Raw genomic sequence first — 21,987 nt, 5'->3', positions numbered from 1 at the left:
TCAACGGAGGCATTTCCAGCAGACAGACGACTTTACGAGGGGTATGGTGATCGGGCTGAGAAGGGCAGGTTGGTCGCTTCGTCAAATCGCAGCCGATACCCATAGGGATGTGTCCACGGTGCAGCGCCTGTGGCGAAGATGGTTGGCGTAGGGACATGTGGCACGTGCGAGGGGTCCAGGCGCAGCCCGAGTGACGTCAGCACGCGAGGATCGGCGCATCCGCCGCCAAGCGGTGGCAGCCCCGCACGCCACGTCAACCGCCATTCTTCAGCATGTGCAAGACACCCTGGCTGTTCCAATATCGACCAGAACAATTTCCCGTCGATTGGTTGAAGGAGGCCTGCACTCCTGGCGTCCTCTCAGAAGACTACCATTGACTCCACAGCATAGACGTGCACGCCCGGCATGGTGCTGGGCTAGAGCGACTTGGATGAGGGAATGGCGGAACGTCGTGTTCTCCGATGAGTCACGCTTCTGTTCTGTCAGTGATAGTCACCGCAGACGAGTGTGGCGTCGGCGTGGAGAAAGGTCAAATCCGGCAGTAACTGGAGCGCCCTACCGCTAGACAACACGGCATCATGGTTTGGGGCGCTATTGCGTATGATTCCACGTCACCTCTAGTGCGTATTCAAGGCACGTTAAATGCCCACCGCTACGTGCAGCATGTGCTGCGGCCGGTGGCACTCCCGTACCTTCAGGGGCTGCCCAATGCTCTGTTTCAGCAGGATAATGCCCGCCCACACACTGCTCGCATCTCCCAACAGGCTCTATGAGGTGTACAGATGCTTCCGTGGCCAGCGTACTCTCCGGATCTCTCACCAATCGAACACGTGTGGGATCTCATTGGACGCCGTTTGCAAACTCTGCCCCAGCCTCGTACGGACGACCAACTGTGGCAAATGGTTGACAGAGAATGGAGAACCATCCCTCAGGACACCATCCGCACTCTTATTGACTCTGTACCTCAACGTGTTTCTGCGTGCATCGCCGCTCGCGGTGGTCCTACATCCTACTGAGTCGATGCCGTGCGCATTGTGTAACCTGCATATCGGTTTGAAATAAACATCAATTATTCATCCATGTCGTCTCTGTTTTTTCCCCAACTTTCATCCCTTTCGAACCACTCCTCCTTGGTGTTGCATTGTCACTGTCAGTCAGTGTATATTGAATAGGTGTATTCTTCTTCAATTGTTATAATTATGAATGTTTGTCAATATGGATCATCATTGAATTCATATCTTTCAGCAAAGAAGGTGCACCTGGATGGGTTAGGAACTTATGATATTTGGGTAAGGGGAGATGACGAGGAAGAGAGAGATTTTAAAGTGTGTGTGAGGTGTTAAAAAGGGAAGGGCAGAGTTGGGGTGTAGGATTGTTGAAAACAAATACTACTGCATGCAGCATTGTTTCTGTTAGACACATATATGAGCCAACGATGTGGACAGATTTGGCAGTTGGAGGAATTAGGACAAACATTGTCTCAGCGTATTCACCATATGAGGGTGCAGATGAGGATGAAGGAGACATGTTTTATGAACTTTGCTTTATGTGAGTGAAAGATGGGTGGACTCAGGATATCTTATTCATAAGTTAGAATTAACAGAAATGGAAGTAGTAAGAATGAGGAGATAAAGACTAAGTAAGGAATGTACTCAAAGGATGAAGCTGTAATCATATTCATAAACTGGCTTTGTTGTTGGGGTCATGTGAGGTGAATGGAGGAGGGTAGGTTACATAAGAGGGCAAGAGAAGTAGAGAGAGACCAAGACGATGATGACCAGACTCAGTTTCTAACGGTTTAAAAATAAGAGGTGTAGTACTAAACAAGGCAACAGAACTAGTTACAAATAGAGGATTGTGGTATCAGTTAGTAAATTCACAGAGACCTAAAAACTGAACACTGAAAGGCATAATAGTCTGTAATGAAGATGTATGTCTGTTATATTCGTCATCATTTTCGTTGGAGAATGTGTTTGCCATTTTCTTGAGGATTAGAATTCATCATCGATAGATCCTCATCCTCACAGGTCCTCAGGTCGCCTATAGGCATCTTTTCAAAAGACTTGCACCAGGCCTCTCTGGAGGCTTTGCACCATGATGGTGATGATGATGATGATGATGATGATGATGATGATGATGATGATTATCATTATTATTATTATTATTATTATTATTATTATTATTATTATTATTATTATTATTATTATTATTATTATTATTATTATTATTCATCTTTCTTGAATAGTGAGATTATCATGTCTTGCTTCCAGTCACTTAGGATTTTATTTTTTTTCCCAAATATTAATTTGTACTCTGTACAATCGCCGGCCCCGTGGTGTAGGGGTAGCATGCCTGCCTCTTATCTGGAGGACCCGGGTTCGATTCCCGGCCAGATCAGGGACTTTTACCCGGATCTGAGGGCTAGTTCGAGGTCCACTCCGTCTACGTGATTAGAATTGAGGAGCTATCTAACGGTGAGATGGCGGCCCCGGTCTAGAAAGCCAAGAATAACGGCTAAGAGGATTTGTCGTGCTGACCACACGACACCTCGTAATCTGCAGCCCTTCAGGCTGAGCAGCGGCCGCTTGATAGGCCAAGGCCCTTCAGGGCTGTAGTGCCATGGGTTTAGTTGGTTAGTTTTACTCTGTACAACCATTGTATTCCGGGTTTCCCAGGTACTTAGATCATGTCTAAATTGAGCTCATCTAGTCCAGCAGGCAGATAAATTCAGGATATATCTGGAATTATATTTTGCCATCCTCAAAAAGCTTCTTACTATTTCAGCATCAGTACAGAAGTCGTTTGGGATCTCTGGTGACGAGTTTGAAGGCCACTGGCTGGACTGTTATCAACTTGAGAACGTCAAAATGGGGAGGGATGATTCACGTCAGTACTGAGAACGTGTGGGTAGAGTTTTCTGACATTGGCTGCAATGATGCCAAAGCAGATTGACCCTTACTAGGAGGGCTATATAACAGCCCCTTCTGATGCTAAATATAGCTATTCTACAATTCAAGGAACGTGCAAGAAGCGTGATTTCTTGATTGGAAAGAACGGGATCAATGCTGTATTGAATAAAAAGGCAAAGGCTGACTGGGCTTAATTCCAGAGGGGAAACAACAGGCAAATCCACAACCAGCCACTAGCCGTACACCATAAGTGATGAGGAATGTGAAGGCCTTTGTCTCAGGTGGTAACCCTGCCCCCCCCCCCCCAAAGGACTGTTGCATATAAGTTGGGGACGTCTGTTTCAGCAGCTAACACCATAATCAACAAGGACCTGCAATTAGAAAAGTGGCATAAGCGCCGAGTTCACAAGCTGTTGCCTCGTCACGTTTCGGAACGTCGCACTAATGCGAAAAAGCTGTATGAGGGCTATCTGGCAGGGGAGAGATGGTAAAATGTGGTGACATTAGACGAAGCATATGTGGACCTTAGTGATTGTAACAAACTCTACTCGATTTATTACCACCCTAGAGACAAGAAAATTATCAAACATTGTATAAAGAATGTCAGGAAAGTTTTCCAAGGGGTTTCGTGATCAGTGGATACTGCAACAATGGCAAGTTAACCATTCGCCGTGTCACTAATAATGTGAAGGTAAACTCTACACATTATCAGAAAGAGGTTTTAACACCCATTTACGACACAGATATCCCAACACTGTATGGGAGGGCGAAAAAACAGGTATGGGTACATCAATATAAAGCATCCAGCCACACCTCTCATTTGACTCGTCTGTTCTTAGAGAGAATGGAGATGGAAACTGTAATCCGTGCAATTCCTTTTACTGACATTCCAGGTCACTGATGGGTCACCCATGGACTTCTATGCATTTGGACTCCTAAAAAGGGCCTAAGGAAATAGACGTCCACGCACTATCAATGGCCTCTGGAAAGCCTGTCATGAGGAATAGGATAAGATAGGAATGCTGGCTTTCCAAGTGAGCATGATCGTTGGTGGAGACATGGCTTTTCATGAGCTAATTACCCTTCATACATCATCCCCAGTGATCCTGAACGACGTTCTGTATGATATTTTGCACTGATGATTGCATTAAGCATGTTGATTGATGATTGATGCTTGTTGTTTAAAGGGGCTTAACATCTGGATCATCGGCCCCCTTTTCCACACACTTTGCTTTTTACTGGCTTTTCTCAATTTTAATAGGTCCAATTTGTTTTCTGCTATGAAGTGAGAATTCCACCAATTAATATCACCACGCGCAGTGTCTACTTTCTTCTCAACAAGAATTCAGAAACTTCACATTCTTCACAACAATCAACCATGCAGCCTATCAACACGGCTTTGTCACTCAATACACCAACTGCCAAATTATCCGCTTAAGCTGATACAGTGTTTAGTCGACTCTTCTTTCAGAGAGTATCAACTACACATTTTGTTACTCAGACATTGTACATACCTATATATTTTTATATATGTGTCAATTTACTTTGTATTCATTCTTATTGCCATAGCACTCAGTCTGCAACCGTTATGTATCACCAGGACCTACTGAATTCCATGAGTCTATAAATTTTAAAAACACAGAGCACCTTATTTGTACTTTTATATTTTTCATAAGACTCTTACTGCTAGAAAACATGTTTTAGAATTTCGCCATATATTTTATGTATGTTTTAATATGGCTGATGATGACCCCGACTAGGGTTGAAACTAGTCCCATGTAATGTAAATACTGTAAAATTATATTCCCCATTAAGCATGTTTATACTGTTATTTACTGTGTTATTTTCAGTAACATAATTCAGGTATGAAAATGATTTATTAAAGAATTTACATTTCTTTTCATTGATGTGAAGTTGATATTTAAGCAACTAGTTATGCCAGTTAGTAAGATTTTCTCTGTATTCATTCTTGGTAGATTCCTGAATTACTTTTGAAATTCAGTGGGTGTAGTCTATATACAAACAGGCAAACTTTTCATGGCATAAGCGTGAGTTGACATATTTTGAAGTGCTTGGATTCATCATCATCATCATCATCATCATCATCATCATCATCATCATTTCCCTTTATTCAGCTGTAGCCGGGTAGAGGCAAATATGGTTCATCTCCACTTTCTTTGGTCTTTCCACCACTCCTCCTCCAACACTGTGTCCTAGTCCAGGTTTCTTTCTATAATACTTCGTTGGATTGTATCCTTCCATCTCAATTGTGGTCGTCCACAGCCTGTCCTTCCTTGCATTTGCATTTCCATCACCTTTTTTGGCATTCTTTTGTCACTCATTCGCTTTATATGCCCAAACCATCTTAGTCGGCTCTTCTGTATTCTATCATTCATTTTTTCTGCTCCAATTTCTTCCTGGATTTTCTCATTCCTTATTTTGTCTCTTCTACTCTTCTGTATCATACTCCTCAAGAACTTCATTTCAGGTGCCTGTATTCGACTCTCATCCTTCCTTTCTGCTCCGTAAGTTGTTATGGGTACGTAATACATCTTTTACATAGCTTCCTTTGCTTCCATTGACACATCCTTGTCCCATAACATGTTTCTTACACTATGACAGAAACAATTTCCAGCTTGAATCATTTTACTAATCTCAGCATCCAGTCGAGCATTCTCCATTAATTCACTCCCCAGGTATTTGAACGTTTCCACTACTTCCAGGGGCTTGTCTGCAAGTCTAATCTGACTGTTCCCTTCTTTCTCCCCTCTAGTCATAACAAGAGTTTTACTCTTTTCTAAACTTATTTTCAATCCACATTCTCCGATCTTCCTATTCATCACATCCAACTGTTCTTGAACCTTCCTGTCCTCTTCTCCCCAAATCACAATATCATCTGCAAATAACAACACGTTCATTTCTCTTCTTCCATATGCTGCTTTTGCTGTTTTCATGATGTCATCCATTACTATTTTAAACAGGTTTGGTGATAGAACACTTCCCTGTCTCAGCCCACTAGTGATTTTTAACCAACTTGTCCTGCCAACTTGTGTTTGCATGCAACTACAACGTTCCTTGCACATTGCCATGATCATTTTTATCAATCCCTGTCCAATTCCTTTTTGCACCAGACTGTCCAAAACTTTAGTCCTGGGGACACTGTCATATGCCTTTTCAGTGTCAATGAATGGCATTGGCTTAGTAAATGTAAATAGTCATCAAAGATGCAGAAGATATCACCATTTCAAAGTTGATTTAGAACATCATCAATTCCAAGTATTGGCTAATGAGCATTCTGCAGTTGGTTGCCGACTGGTACTTTGCAGCCAATACAATAGATATTAATTTTTATTTGTCTTTGGAAAGATTATGAGTAGAGACTCCCAACTAGAGTGTTTGTTGACATCTGTTTTACGTCCCACAAACTACTTTTATGGTTTTCGGTGTCTAGAATGTTTAGCTTGATAAATAATACTGTCTGCTTGCATATCATTTAATTCTTTTTTTCATCCACATAAGGCAAATGGGAAATATCTTGTGCCTTCAAAAATAACAGCACCAAGTAAGTTGGCTGCCCCGTCCCATACTTGTGAGTTTGCATTTGGGAGATGGTGGTTTCGAATCTCACTGTTGGCAGCCCTGAAGATGGTTTTCCTTGATTTCCCATTTTCACACCAGGCAAATGCCCTTTCCCATATTTTCATCACTGAAAAAAACTTTTGTGTTATTACAGTGTTAAATCTCTTGCAAAAAATAAAATACATACTGGCTTCTAGTTCTTCTTAAGTTTGATGGAACATGTGAACCTATGGATGCATCCTATTTTTTCTCATCACACTGCTGGTAATGGATAGAGGTCAAAGTGTTCTTTTCCAAGGCTAAGCTTGGCTTGGCACGAGGTCTTTTCAAAAAAATAACCAAACTCTTCAGTGGGCTTACTTGCAGTATAGTTAGCTTTGTATTACCCTCCTTTATTAATATACCACTCCAAACACCATTTCCACTTATGGAAGCAGTCCTGGTAGGAGGCCGGTAGATGCAGAGTGGGTCTCGGCCCACAAGTGGCCACGACTGGTCTGTGGTCCAACAGGTCTGCACTCTAACCGGCCAACTGAGCAGAGGTGGGGTGGCCACGGCTCTACCGGGACGGGAAAGGGCTGGAACTCACGGCTGGCCCCAACCGTCGGCTGTCCTGAGAATAGTTTTCCATGGTTTTCCATTCTCCTGCACTAAGGCAAATGCCGGGACAGTTCCTAGTATAGGCCTGAGAGACGGCGTCACCGTCGGGGAGGCCTGCCTCCCCCTTCAGGGGAGGAATGTAAATATTTTAGTAGTATTAGTCCTCGTAGGAAATTCAGGGAGAGATCGTTCAGTTTTGCCTGTAAAAAGAGATTCCAGTTAGCCTAAACACAAAGATTCCTCAGATGTATTATGCAAAATGCTATGCCAAACTGGACATCTGCTAGAGCAGACTCACAACCACTGTTGCACCTTAAGTGTCCTAAAGGTCCCTACATAATCATCTTCTGCTGAAAGCTGGACTATGTTTATGAGTTTCATGGACATGATTGCCAGTTTCCCATTGTCACCAACAGGCAGGACATTCCTCAACAGATTTTTAAACATCTTTTTGCTGGAATTTGCACAGGATGAGAAGGTTCTATTTTAGCAAATTCTAATCATACACTATGCAATTAAGAACATGAAAGCATGTCCTTGTCCACTAGAACACTTCATCTTGTCATATAAATGTGATTGATTAATAAACATAAATGATTTTTCTAGCACAATACCAGTTCAATCAGCATTTTTTTCTCAGTGTTCTGCTCACAATTAAATTTTCTGTTGGTGTAAACATTTCAACAATGTTAATATTTGCTTTTAGGTTACCATGACAATCATCCTGTAATGCAGTGGTTTTGGGCAGCTATTGAACGCTTTAGCAACGAGCAACGCCTTCGTCTCCTGCAGTTTGTGACAGGGACATCTAGCATTCCATACGAGGGATTTGCAGCTTTGAGAGGTAGCACAGGGCCTCGGAAGTTCTGTGTGGAAAAATGGGGAAAACCCAACAGTTTACCTAGGTTGGTATATGAGCTTCCCAACTTGTTGTATAATGCTCATCAGTTTACTCCGTGGTGTGTGAAATTTATTTCAAAATAACATTTTTGGAAGTTAATTCATCAGTTGCTTTTACTATTGCTATCCCTGTAATGTATATTATATGTATTATTGTTCTAATGGTTTCCCATTGTCACACCAGGCAAATGCTGGGGCTGTACCTTAATTAAGACCACAATCCCACTCCTAGCCATTTCCTATCCTATTGTTCTCATGAACAACAGTGCTGTCCCTGCCTGTTGTATTAAATTACTATTCAAAGCACTAGCAGGGTATCTCTTAATGCCTGATGTGGCAGTTCTGTATGAACAACCATGGTCCCTGAACAATGAGAAGTGGGGTAATGTGCTGATGGTGGAACTTGTAAAATATCCATATTGAAAACTTTTGATTTTTACTTAAAAATAATGAGCCAAGTATGACATTAAATATAGGAATATAGCAATGAAAATTTATTTGGAGTGAAATATGATTACTGTATTTTGAAATTGTTGGTAGTCTTTCTTGTTTACAAGGGCAAGAAACAATGTTATTAGCACAATATGCTTGTGTGTATGATTTTTTCTGACAATTTTAGCTCGTGTCGTACATTACTGTAGCTATATCTTAGTTTGTGAACCATGGGCAACAGCTAAGTGGTCTAGTAATTGGTCCTGAGAATCGGAATACCAGTTGCTATGGATTGGGATTCAGCATCTCAGAATAATTCTGAGTCATGGCCCTCCTATACAAACCACCGTGGCCCCTAACCCGTTTGAGGAAATATCCTCGCTGGACAGTGTGTAAGAAGGGTAGCATCCTGCTTTACAGAATTTACCGAGCTCAGAACGTTTTAAGCAAGCCTCGGACCTATTAGAGTAATGGAGTCGCACTTCCATTTGACAGGTAAGGAACTCGTTGGAAACAACTTGGCATACTAAATGGAATTCTATGGGGAGCCATCAAAATGAATGGGGCTTATGGAAGAAAGAAATTAGAACTGGCTGAGTCATCAAAGAGGATGTATCTGGATGTGTTAGGATTTAGTGATATTTGGGTAAGGGGAGAGAATGAGGAAGAGATAGGATATAAATAAGTTTTCTTGCTGGGTGATAAAAAGGGAAGAGCAGAGTGTGGGATAGGACTGCTCGTCAGAAATACTATTGCATGCATCATAGTTTCTGTTAGGGATGTAAATGAGCAAATGATGTGGGTAGATTTGGCAGTTGGAAGAATTAGGGCAAAATTTGTCTCAGTGTATTCACTAAGTGAGGGTGCAGATGAGGAGGAAGTTAACAAGTTTTATTAAGCACTGAGTGACATCACAGTCAGAGTCAACAGCAAAGATAGGATAGTCCTGATGGGTGATTTCAGTGCAAGTGTTGGAAATAGAATTGAAGAATATGAGAAGGTGATGGGTGAATGTGGGGAAGATATGGAAGCTAATAGGAACAGGAAGTGTTTACTGGACTTCTGTGCTAGTATGGGATTAGCAGTTACAAATATATTCTTCAAGCATAAGGCTATTCACCGCTGCACATGGCCAGTAGCAGCAATTGGGAATTAGAAGTGGGGGGCTCAAAAATTGGTAGACAATAAAAAGTACCACGCATCTGGTAGGTAGACAATAAAATTGAAAATAATAGCTACCAAATGGTAAGATTTTTTAAAGTTCTCTGAGCGAACTTCAACAGAGAAGTAAAGGTCGAAATTTTACCAATTTTACTGCAGTAATAATAGTTTTTGAGGTTTTGATTCAATACTGTACAATAAAACTTTCACCAGAGGAACAATTATACATGTATTACAATGAAATAGAAGTAAGGTATGATTATATAATACAAAAGCCATTTAGTATTTGACTACTCACTAAGAAGGTAACAGACACTAGGTAGAACTACACAGACACTGACTGGGTGAGACTGCCAGATGAATGTGTGCAGCAGGTGTGTGAATCATACCTCAGTGTCCATGACCTTGGCAAAAATACACCCTTGCTTCCATTCCTCATAGCACATGCGAGAGGTACGATTACTATCTGATGGTACAAACCTGCACAAAGCCCTGTGCTTAGAGGGGAAAGTAGAACAAAGGTCAGTTAGAAAGAATATTTTGAAAATCTTCTTAACGTTAAAATAAATCTTTTCGTTGATGTTGCGAACAATCAAGGTCATGGGGATGAGGACAATGATGTTGGTGAAATTACGCTTGAGGAAGTGGAAAGCACAAAGCAGCAGAAATAGATGAAATTAGACCTGAAATGGTGAAATACAGTGGGAAGGCAGGGATGAAATGACTTCATAGAGTAATAAGATTAGCATGGAATGTTAGTAAGATACCTTCTGATGGGATAAAATCAGTAATTGCAGCTATCTATAAGCACGGGAGCAGGAAGGATTGCAACAACTATCTAAGTATTTCATTTGATCAATATACGATGCGTTTTGAAAGAAAGCATTTGATCAGTGGTTGAGAATAAGTTGGATGAAAACCAGTATGGTTTCAGACAACAGAGGGGCTATCAGGATCAAATTTTTCAGTATGCACCATGTAATTGAAAAATGCTACGAGAGGAATAGACAGTTATGTTTATGTTTGATAGATCTAGAGAAGGCATATGACAGAGTATCAAGGGAAAAGATGGTTGCTGTACTGGGAAACTATGGGATTAAGGGTAGATTATTGAAATCAGTCAAAGGCATTTATGACAACAATTGGGTTCTTGGCTCAAGATACTTACAGGGGGTTAGACAAGACTGTAACCTTTCACCTTTGTTGTTCATAGTTTACATCGATATTGACCTAAAGGTATTAAAATAGCAGAGGGATTCAGTTAGGTGGAAATGTAGTAAGCAGTTTGGCCTATGCCGGCGACTTGGTTTTAATGGCAGATTTTGCTAAGAGCCTGCGGTCTAATGTCTTGGAATTTGAAAATATGTGCAACGAGTATGATACGAATATTAGTCTTCCCAAGACTAAAGGGTTCCCACACTGTTTACTGAGAAACACAAAACGAGGAGAATGGCGTGTGCTTTGACCTTTTTGTCCCGATACAGTGTGGAAGGAGATGAAGGTTTGGACCACATTGACACAGGGAACAAAACATGGGTTTCGCATTTGACTCCCAAATTGAAGCAGCAATCAATGGAATGGCGACACATCTCATCTCCAGTAAAAGTGAAAGCCAAATATACAATGTCAACATAAAAGATTATGGCCGCTATGTTTTTGGAAAGACATGGTGTCCTGTTAGTCGACTTTATACAACGAGGAACAACAATAAACTCAGCTGCATACTGCATGACCTTGAAAAAGCTTTGGTGTGCTGTACAGAATAAACATCATTGTCTATTTTCATTGGGAGTTTTGTTGCTGCATGACAATGCACAATCTCATCCTGCTGCTCAAACTCAAGAGTTAAATTGACTTTTTGGATGGGAGCAAATGGATCACCCACCGTTCAGCCCGGACCTTGCGCCGAGCAGTTATCATCTGTTCCATTACCTGAAGTAGTTCCTCACCGGTCAGCGGTTTGACACTGAGGAAGAAGTGAAAACAGCAGTTGAAGATAGACTTCAGTCAGAGGCGGCAGAGTTCTACAATGAGGGGATACAAAAATTGGTGGAATGCTATAATATATGTTTTAAAAAACCATGGTAACTATGTAGAACTATGTGTAAAGGAGACATAATAAGAAGTTTTTGTCAGTGTCATTATTACTCTTGTTTCTACTGACAAATGCACCTTACATGTTGGAACTTGAATGTAATGAGAATGTGAATTTATTCCTATAGCTCTTATCTCGTACCTGAGTATACCAAAGATTTATTGTAATTTGTGTGGTTACCCTTTTTTAGTGCCCCTATGAACCAAAATAAGACCTATCAATAACTTGTATGATTCCCTTTTTCTATGGTGTATTAAATGGTCCATTTTACTCTCTGTTGTGAAAACATTTGTTATCTCTTTTGAAGTTGTTTCAATATATCTCTTCATTTTTCTAAACCTGTGCTTTTGGGAGTTCTCATTTGTGTGTTCCCTTTCGTTTTGCTTTGTATGTACCTACCGCGGAAATTCCTCTTGGGAAAAGGCCCATAAATGTAATCGGCACACGGCTTGGGATGTTATCTGCACTGATTGTGGTTACTTGAAGCATGACATTTGAATAGTGCCATTACCCCGTACTTCACGTTTCCCTGCGCTCTGCTTGCTAAGTTCTCTGTGCGGCATACCAGCACATATTTTTGGGAGTCTCTCGCTTCCTTCATATCGAACTTTCGTTGATATTTCCCAAGCAGTTGCTGCAAGTACTTGGAAATCCATACTCATTTAATTATACCAAGTATCGCAACAAAAGATAGGCTCAAACAGAAGATCTTGTGAGCTGGTTCTGTGTATTAAGTGCAAGTAATATATGAAGGCAGGAAAGAAGAAAAAATAAAGAGGATGCTAGAAATTTTTTGTTCTAGAAGAGGGGTTCAACATCAGAAGTTTGCAGGCCATTACTTTAAATAAGGATATTGAGTGTAAAACTTGTTTTAGATTAATTTTGTTGTAAAACTATAATGCTGTATCCCTGGGTTGCCATTGAAACTTGCACCTAAATTAATCTGGGAATATATAATACTTCTTGGTTATAGAAGAATCATAGCTTGATTCAGGATATCCTTTTGATTGCTTTTCACTGTATTTCTGGGAATAAATGTACGACCATTATTGCTTCTTTAACCCATAAATTAAATAACATTTATTTTTCTTTCTCCTACAGGGCACACACATGCTTTAACCGTCTGGATTTACCACCGTATCCAACACCTGAAATCCTTTATGAGAAGCTTCTGTTAGCAGTGGAAGAGACAAATACTTTTGGTATTGAGTGAACAATCATACCAGTGCGTGTGATCGTCAAAGGACTATCTCGTACCGGAGACTTTTGGAGTTCCGGTTACTTAAGTGTTATGTTAATTTCCAGTGTGTCTTATTTCATTTGTTGCAACTTGTGCAGTTATCTGCATGGCCAGTAACATAAATGACTGATATTTATGCAGCAAATTGTACTACCTGAACCAAAGTGAGGAAGACACCTGTTGTCTTTCTGAGAGAGTGAGAAAGAGAGAGAGAGAGAGAGAGAGAGAGAGAGAGAGATTGTGTGCACTTATCAGTTCTTTCATGTTACAATTTTCAGAGATTATTATACAAAAGCTTAATACATAGCTAGCTTCTTGCTTTGAACAGAATTAGAGCACTGTTCTTGAAAACTTCATGCACAACTCTCCCATAGTAACATAGCTAGTTTTAAACATTACAAGGAAGGAATTTTTTTACAATTCAGATGATAATGAAAATCAGTAGATATCTCTGTGTACACCATTGCTATGCACATCTTTGCTGTGCAATCCGGCCAACCAGTGCTTGCCTTGAAAAAATAAAAACATAATAGAATAATAATTGAATTCAATAAGAATGAAACGTTTCAGTTGCGTCCATGTTAATATTGTATAGTGACTTCTAATTGGTAAGGTAATATTCTGGTACTGTCATTCCCTAATTTTCTTTGATTGATTTTAGGATGCTTGTGAAGCATATTCACATCTTTAGAAGTATATACAGTAGAAAGACAAGTTTTGCATAAAAATTTCAATAAATATGTTACATAAAAGTCGAGTAAAGCCATGCTTATACAAATTTGTGGCTACCCAGAAAATGACAGTTCTTGTTAACTTTTTTCTTTTTAATTATGTGGTGAATAAGTGCAAGTCAGTCACAAACATTTTGAGACCTCTTTAAAACACATATCAGAAGTTAGAAATCACCATAAGTTTATGAGGAGCTTTGTTTCCTCAGATATAGTGAGCAGTACTAAAATCAGGCTGAATTGCTGTACATCAACTGTTCTCTTCATCCAACCTCACAAATAAACTGCTCAAAGCCAAACCACCTTAGTTTGTTCTTTTGAACTCTCTCATTTAGCTTTCCTATCCCAACTTCCTTCCTAACGTCTTCATTTCTCACTCTGTCAACAATTCCTACCTTTATGACAAATTGAATATTCTCAAAATGGCTTGTAGACTTTTTTCATTGATCATTGGTATATAAAAGCTTGCTGTGAACTGCTCAAATTAAGGTGGCAATCCAAATTTATAACTCTTGGACCTGATTCATTTTTGCCAGGAAACATTTGTTCTGAAACTATGGGAAGAATATGCACAGTTACAACTTCAGTATATATAAACTCCTCCTCCTCCCTTACATAGGCAATGTCACCCTGATCAGAATTGCTCAAACCACATTCCTTCTAGTGATTCAATTGGCAAAATGTGTAGGAGAGGGGTCTGGGTAACTACCAACCACAGGAATTGCCAAACACCTTAGGGAAGGTCTTCAACTGCTCACTAATAAAAGAATTTCTTTCCTGTTCATTGAAAGACAAAAAAGCAGCTTCATCATCATCATTTCCTCTTATCCAGCTCTCACCGGGTCGGGGTATTTACGGCACTTCTCCATCTTCCTCTTTCCTTCCACCAATCCTCTTCCACGATCTTGTCCCAGTCTAAATTTCGTTTTCTTATGCTGCTCTTCACTGATTCAATCCGCATTGTTCTAGGTCTTCCTCTTGCTCTCTTGCCCTCGTACATTGCCTCCAGCATCTGTCTTGGAATTCTATTCTCCTCCATCCTCTTTACATATCCAAACCACCTTAGTTTATTCTTTTCAACTCTCTCATTTAGCTTTCCTATACCAACTTCCTTCCTACATCTTCATTTCTCACTCTGTCTTTCCTATCATACTTCTTAGGAGAATTTCATCTCACTAGCTTGAATTCTACTCTCTTGCCTGCTAAAGTCTCAGCTGCATAAGTCAGTATGGGTACGTAGTACATTGTGTACATTATCTCTTTACTTTTCCTTGGTACTTCTTTGCTCCAAACAAGTTTTCTTACACTTTGGTAGAATGCATTACCATGTCCAACCTAGCATTTTGCATTAATTCACTTCCTAGGTATTTAAAGCTGTCCACAATTTTCAGACTCTGACTTCCAATTTTCACAGTGCCCTTTCCTTCCCTTTCCCCTCTCGACATCACCCATAGTCTTGCTTTTCTCTCTACTAATTTTCATGCCATACTTCTCAATTTTTTCATTCAGTACATCTAGTTGTTGTTGCACTACTTTGCTGTTCTTTCCTTAGATCACATCATCGTCTACAAATAGCAGTATCTTCATCTCTTTATCTCCATAGTCTTCCTTTGTTTCCTTTACAATTTCGTCCATGACCTTAATAAACAAAAGAGTTGACAGTACGCTCCTCTTTCTTAGTCCAGTCTTATTCCTAAACCATTCTCTCTTTGCACCTGGGGTCAGTACTCTGCTAACACAGAGGTTGTACATTGCTTGCGCCAATTCTAACATTTCTCTTCCGAGTGTCTTTTTAACCATGGCGAGCTCATATTCTGATAACGTTAATAGTGACTAGCTATTGTACTTGTCTTTGATAGGTCGGCCATGTGCATGGTTCAGGTAATTGGAGAAAAGAATCTGATTCCCATCTGTAAACTCCCCATTCCTATCAGCATCTCCATAGTATGGATCAAATAGCTCAAGTAATGAAAACTATGATGGACCAGTGTGTCAAGTACCAATAGTTAACAGAATATATATGATCTTGAGGAAATGCAAGACAAAGAAGAAAGTTATCTAGCTCCCCACCTTCCACCTGCCAGTATTAAGAGCCAGGCTGTTCCACTTGGATAGATAACTATTTTAGATCATGTGTCGGTCGCTCTCAGTTTGCCTTGAAACAGACAATACATTCACACATTGGAACAGGTAACCTTTGTACTATGATAAACATGTGAGGCATGGAAGGTCAGAATTTACTGTTCCCTCTCTCTTTGTTACAAATGATTCTTTGGAAGGATTAATGTTAAAACACAGGAAATAAATACAAAATTGTAAATTTCTTGCTTATTATTCATTGTAAGATCAATTTGCACTGTGCTTAAGATCAGAAATTGTGTTTTCTACAACTTCTTGCCTTTTCCCTCTCGACATCACCCATGGTCTTTCTTTTCTCTCTGCTAATTTTCATGCCATACTTCTCAATTTTTTCATTCAGTACATCTAGTTGTTGTTGCACTTCTTTGCTGTTCTTTCCTTAGATCACATCATCATCTGCAAATAGCAGTATCTTCATCTCTTTATCTTTATCATTAGGACCATTATTATTGGAGTTATTTGAGAATTCAATTTTAGACCTTCTGCTAAACTAGTAGAAAATTTACATACTGGATTTTCTTCTTATTCTGGATATGACTGACACACAAAAAACCATTTTAAAGAAATTCTGACCAGAGTACAAACAGAATTCTATTTTGTTTATATGGACAAGTTTCACTATCACCTTACTGATGTTGCTGCTGTTGTTGATAATAATGTCTGTCATTTGAGACGTTAAACTATGCTTTGTCCATTACTCCTCTTCTCCCTGCAGACTCCTCCCAGAATTAATTTCCACTTCTATTGATTCTTTCAATTTGAAACAACACCTCCAACCATATTATTTATTTGCACAATCCTATTCATCTTTGTCCTTGTCAGATCCAAAACTTTCAACTGGCTCTTATAGGGCAAATTTTATCTATTCTATAAATCTTACCACTAGGTTTGTGAGGTTCCATAAGTCTACTTTGTACAATTTATGTCCAGCTGTATTTTGAAGAAAATTTATTAATATGAACGATTGATATGGAATGTGTCCATTATAGTTGGAGTTTTTAGGGAAGTTTCTTGAAAGGATTTCCCTCCACTCATTTTTTGAAGTTAATTCTATTAATTTGGTCAACATTATTTGTTTACTGTTTGTTGTAACTACTAATGCTCTTAACAGTTGCTGATATGTTAGAATTTTGTTCCACAGAAGTTATTGAATATGATAGAATAATTTTAACACCCTTAAATGCCATCATCCCCAGCCAGGTTTGAACCAGCTGTTTTGAGGACAGAAGGTCAATGTCTAGTTGGCTGTGTTGGTAAAGTCAGTCCAGCTTTATACATGAGTTGTGAATTTGAGATCCACTCATTAATACATACAGCAAGTATAACAATTAGCATGTTTGAAGAAGAACTGGTACTAACAAGAATAACAGTCATCTTTATGTTGCTAGCATGTTGAAAGTGTCAATCTAACTCTCAAGCATACACAATAATCATGGCCTTCTTCTCAAAAATGCCATATGCCACGTGATGGGAAAAGGTCTTCCAAAGGGTACTTTCCTCTTTGATTACATCTTAACCACCTCTTGTCACTGGTACTTTTATTTTTTCACAAACATGAAAGTCAATGATTCTGTTCTCTATAATTCATTTGTCAAAATTGTTTTGGTGTGATCCACCATGTGATGGTCAAGTTCTCTTTTCTCTCAGGCTTTTGAAATAAATTGATCTGAGATCATTCTAATTTCATTATTTTATTTTCTTATTATCTTTTAATAGTTGTTATACCCACTCCTTTGTAATATGCAGCCCATTCAATAGTTTGCCCCACAAGTATAAATAATGCATTAATTTTGGTTTCCACTTTACACTTCTCAACCATAAGCTTATGTTTCCATGTTGCTTAAATGGAACTTGTTATTAACTAGTTATTAACATGGAAGTAAAATTCCCTTTGCTATTCTGCACTACTGAGTAATAGTGAGCTGAATTGCTATACACAATATACTATATTATCATATTGAGCCATAGCCCTTTTTTCACCTCTTAGTTCCAAAAAACCCTGACTTTGGTACTATTTCAAATTTTTTTTGTGAACATATTCAAAAACCATTAGCATATTCTGAAAGAATGAGCAAAAAAAGATGTTTAAGAAGGTAATAACTAAGTGTCAATACCAGTAGTTACATTTTCTAAAAAATTCTCAATTTCATTTTCATTTAGAAGAATTCATGATATTCGTAGCATATATATGAATAAATACAGGCAACTAATATCAGAACACAGGGGGGAAAAGTTGCTTCAACTTGTATATGGATGGCATGAGGAGATTGTCTTCCTGTGCAATTCCATGTGTCTTGTATTTCCTTATAATATTTTAACTAGTCAACAGATGGTGACACAAATCCATAGCATTAAGGAGAAAAGACCAATGAACATATTCATCATAACACAAATCCAGATTCTGGTCATACACGTCAACTTACAATTCAGCAGAATTATCCCCAATCTATACTCGGGCATGGGATGCACGTGTGTTTCACACAGCCAGCATAGTGTTTAGTGTGTTATACATATAACATTAATATACCCCTAGACGAAACAAAATGACAGAGTCAATCAGAGAGATAGCTGAGTAACCTTTAAAAATCTCCATTCCTTAAAGGTGGCTCTTCCCTTCCCTAATTCCACCACCTCCAAGGCCTGGAGAAACCAGTCACAGACAATTTTTCACACTTTTCCTAATTCACTGATATATGCTTGGAAAGAAACCTTTGGAAGTATATTGTGTAGTTCACTTCTTAAAATGCCATCATTTTATCCTACTAAAGTGAAGAGTTTCAACACCTACTGGCTATCAGCTAATTGAATTTGAAGAGATTCAAGGGTTCTATAATGATTTAATAAATTGATACTAGTCACTTTTCTTCACTTAATATCACTTTTACTTCAAAACTTCATATCACTTTCGTCCATGACCTATTCTAATAATGATTTATGGGAGATATATAATATTATTCGTATGTTCATGGACTTTTCTTCTTTTCTTTTTGAGGTTGAGATATATGAACTTCTGGAAAATATCACATAATCAAAAATGTTTCCAATGGCTGAAGAAAATAGTGATTAGATCTGATTATATGTTCATATTTTCTATTATTTATACCACTCTATAAGAGTCTTGTCTTACGGTTGACATTGCTAATTGCTGTGTAGATTGTCCTTGGTTCTGTTTACAGCTTTGCTTGAGAGCTGTAGCTGTGTATGGGGGTTTTGAATGAAGTCTAACACAGAGCAAGTTGGCTATGTGGTATGAGCCATGTGGCTATAAGCTAGCATTTAGGAAATGGAGAGTTCAGGTCTCCCTGTTGACACCTGTGAAGATATTTCCATTGTTTTACACTAGAAAATGCTGATACTGTGGTTGCTTCTTTCCCAGTCCTGGCCCCCTTCTTTTCCACCCTCACCAAAAATCTTCAAATGTTAATGAGATATTAAATGGGTAATAAACAGGAAAAGATTATGGGAGTCATACAGCATTGAAGGAAAACAAGAGAGCTATCTTCTTCAGTATCTTGTCATATACTGGCATGAATGGCAATAGGAGTACCACAATGATTGTGCAATTCCCAGTTCTATCCTAAGGAAAGGAGCATTCAGTCATAGGCCTTTTGCACAACAGAATTTTTTTCATACAAGTTTGTGTATCTCTCCACCAGTGAAAATAATAGGGAAATTGATTTGAATGCAACCCTGTAGATATATGTGTTGGATGAAATATTTGTTTGTATATTGCACTTTTCTGTCATTTGTCCTGGGTAGTAGATCTTTGTAATTAAACCTGTTACCAGTAACATTCAATCTATGAGATGAGTAAGAAAGCATTGGAATTTCTGAATTCATATTTTATGTAAACTTCATTTAATTCCTGAATGACGTAAATGACTAAAAACATTAATGCCAGATGACAAAGACATTGATACAAGAATGAGCCCCCGGGTTGGGAAGGAAAGTGATGGGGTATCTCATTTACTTACTGGGAGACAGAGAATCTGTCTACAAAAAAATGTAAATTTCATTTGTCAATCTCAGTTAACTCTCCTATACTGCTCTCTCCTTCTCAACCAGGTATAATATGTAATTAATTCTTGACTTCTTTGTATTTATGGTTAAATATTTACTTAAATTAATTCTTTGTTTATAAATTATATCCTGTGATTTTTGTTTGTTTGTAATTTCACTTTATTTAACCTGGTTTCAAACATTACTGCTAATTATCAAATGCTTTTTTACATACTAGGAATGGAGTTAGTATAAACTGTAGGTAGAATACTTTTCCCCTATGGAGGAATAAAAATATCACCATTTTTTTTCTTTAGAAAGCTCAATATATTTGTGTGTGAACACTGCAGCACATCTTTTCTGTGTTATAAGAATGATTTTAATGGTTGTTAAATATTGTGATGATCAGTGGAAACTAGTCAAGTAGAATTACTGATAATTTATTATGCATTATATAAAGATATATATGAATATATTGTGTATTTTATGACTTTTTCTGTATATGAGCTGTGTATGTTTCTGAGAATATATTGTCTGTACCATAATACTGACTATGAGTCAAAAGTTCTGCCCTACATCCTTAACCTGAAGGATGTTATACATGAGAAACTCTTCTCATGCTGTTTTTCCTGATTTATTGTAAGCATATTTCTTTCTGTGGGATTAGAGGTGACTGTATTGTTTGTTGTTGTTGTTGTTGTGTTATTGCATTGTACAAGAAGATGAAAATTCATTAAAGCAGAATGGAATGTCAACATGAAATTGAAACTTTTTTAAAGATGAACTTCAAATGAGATGTAGGCTTGTATAATTTACCTGAGAAGACCAGCACGTAAGTAAAATGGACAAAATCTGCAGGGTCTAAAATTAATGACAAATTACACTAGTCAGTTCTAAACAGAATTTATAAAGATGATTAACACACACAAGGCTCAAGCTCCATACCTTCATTTTAGATGAGTAAGACAGTCACCATATAAGAAACTTTGGTTCTAGGCCTGTTTATCCCAGGAATATTCACTCAAAAGGCATTTCATAATAGTACTTTCTCCCTTTTGTAAGTTCACACATAGGCATTCATCCAAAGGAAATTTAACTAAACTAAACTCATCCAGCAAGTTTACCGTTTTAAATTTACATTTTTTTTCTTAAAAATATAAACTGACTGCAAGATATTGGTTGGTATATAGAATGCAGAACAGAATACAGGTGCATTAAACTGCGATGTTGCAGCCAGAAGCATGCAGGTAACTTAATATCTCTCCCTAGTCTTTGAACTTTTTGTACCTTGAAATTATGGTCTGCTGTCTTTGCTTCAAGTTCTAATATTTATGCTTCTGCAGTTAAGCAACTGTCCACCTAACATTCTAACTCATGGATCACCATTTTTGTATCACGTTCATCCTTCCGAGGACATAATATTAACTTCTACAAAGAAGGATGTCTTGTGACAACAACGGTTTGGAATCAATTGTGCCTTTCCTCAGTTGCATTATTCATAAAAGGTTTGTTGTATATAAGAGCAACTGAGTATGGTTCCAGTGTATGGGACCCTCACCAGGATTACCTGATTCAAGAACTGGAAAAAATCCAAAGAAAAGCAGCTCGATTTGTTCTGGGTGATTTCCGACAAAAGAGTAGCGTTACAAAAATGTTGCAATGTTTGGGTTGGGAAGATTTGAGAGAAAGAAGAAGAGCTGCTCGACTAAGTGGTATGTTCCGAGCTGTCAGCGGAGAGATGGCGTGGAATGACATTAGTAGATGAATAAGTTTGAGTGGCGTTTATAAAAGTAGGAAAGATCACAATATGAAGATAAAGTTGGAATTCAAGAGGACAAACTGGGGCAAATATTCATTTATAGGAAGGGGAGTTAGGGATTGGAATAACTTACCAAGGGAGATGTTCAATAAATTTCCAATTTCTTTGAAATCATTTAGGAAAAGGCTAGGAAAGCAACAGATAGGGAATCTGCCACCTGGGCAACTGCCCTAAATGCAGATAAGTATTGATTGATTGATTGATTGATTGATTGATTGATTGAATTAATTCCATGATAGTGATAAGTAATGAGACTCAGCAAGGGACCTCCTCACTCTGGATTCAACTGTAATATATGTATTTTTGAAATTTTTAGCAGACTAATTCAGTGGTAACTTACTGTAACTAAGGTCTAACCCATCTTCTTAACCGAGCTCAATAGCTGC

At 38.5% G+C, this 21,987-nt stretch overlaps 1 protein-coding gene across 1 annotated transcript in view; it reads left to right on the top strand.

Moving 5' to 3' along the window:
• The window catches only part of LOC136864682 (E3 ubiquitin-protein ligase HECW2), a 277,203-nt gene extending 256,659 nt beyond the window's left edge, over positions 1–20,544 (top strand). The window contains exons 12-13 of the mRNA XM_067141994.2: positions 7,795–7,993; positions 12,778–20,544. Coding sequence (XP_066998095.2) covers positions 7,795–7,993; positions 12,778–12,889 — 311 coding nt within the window. The 3' untranslated portion in view covers positions 12,890–20,544. The remainder of the gene's footprint in view (positions 1–7,794; positions 7,994–12,777) is intronic.
• The last annotated feature ends 1,443 nt before the right edge of the window (positions 20,545–21,987 follow it).

This window comes from Anabrus simplex, chromosome 2 (assembly GCF_040414725.1).
Source record: "Anabrus simplex isolate iqAnaSimp1 chromosome 2, ASM4041472v1, whole genome shotgun sequence".
NCBI lineage: Eukaryota > Metazoa > Arthropoda > Insecta > Orthoptera > Tettigoniidae > Anabrus > Anabrus simplex.
The sequence above is the reverse complement of the archived record's forward strand: the minus strand, read 5'-3'. Positions and strand labels throughout refer to the sequence as shown.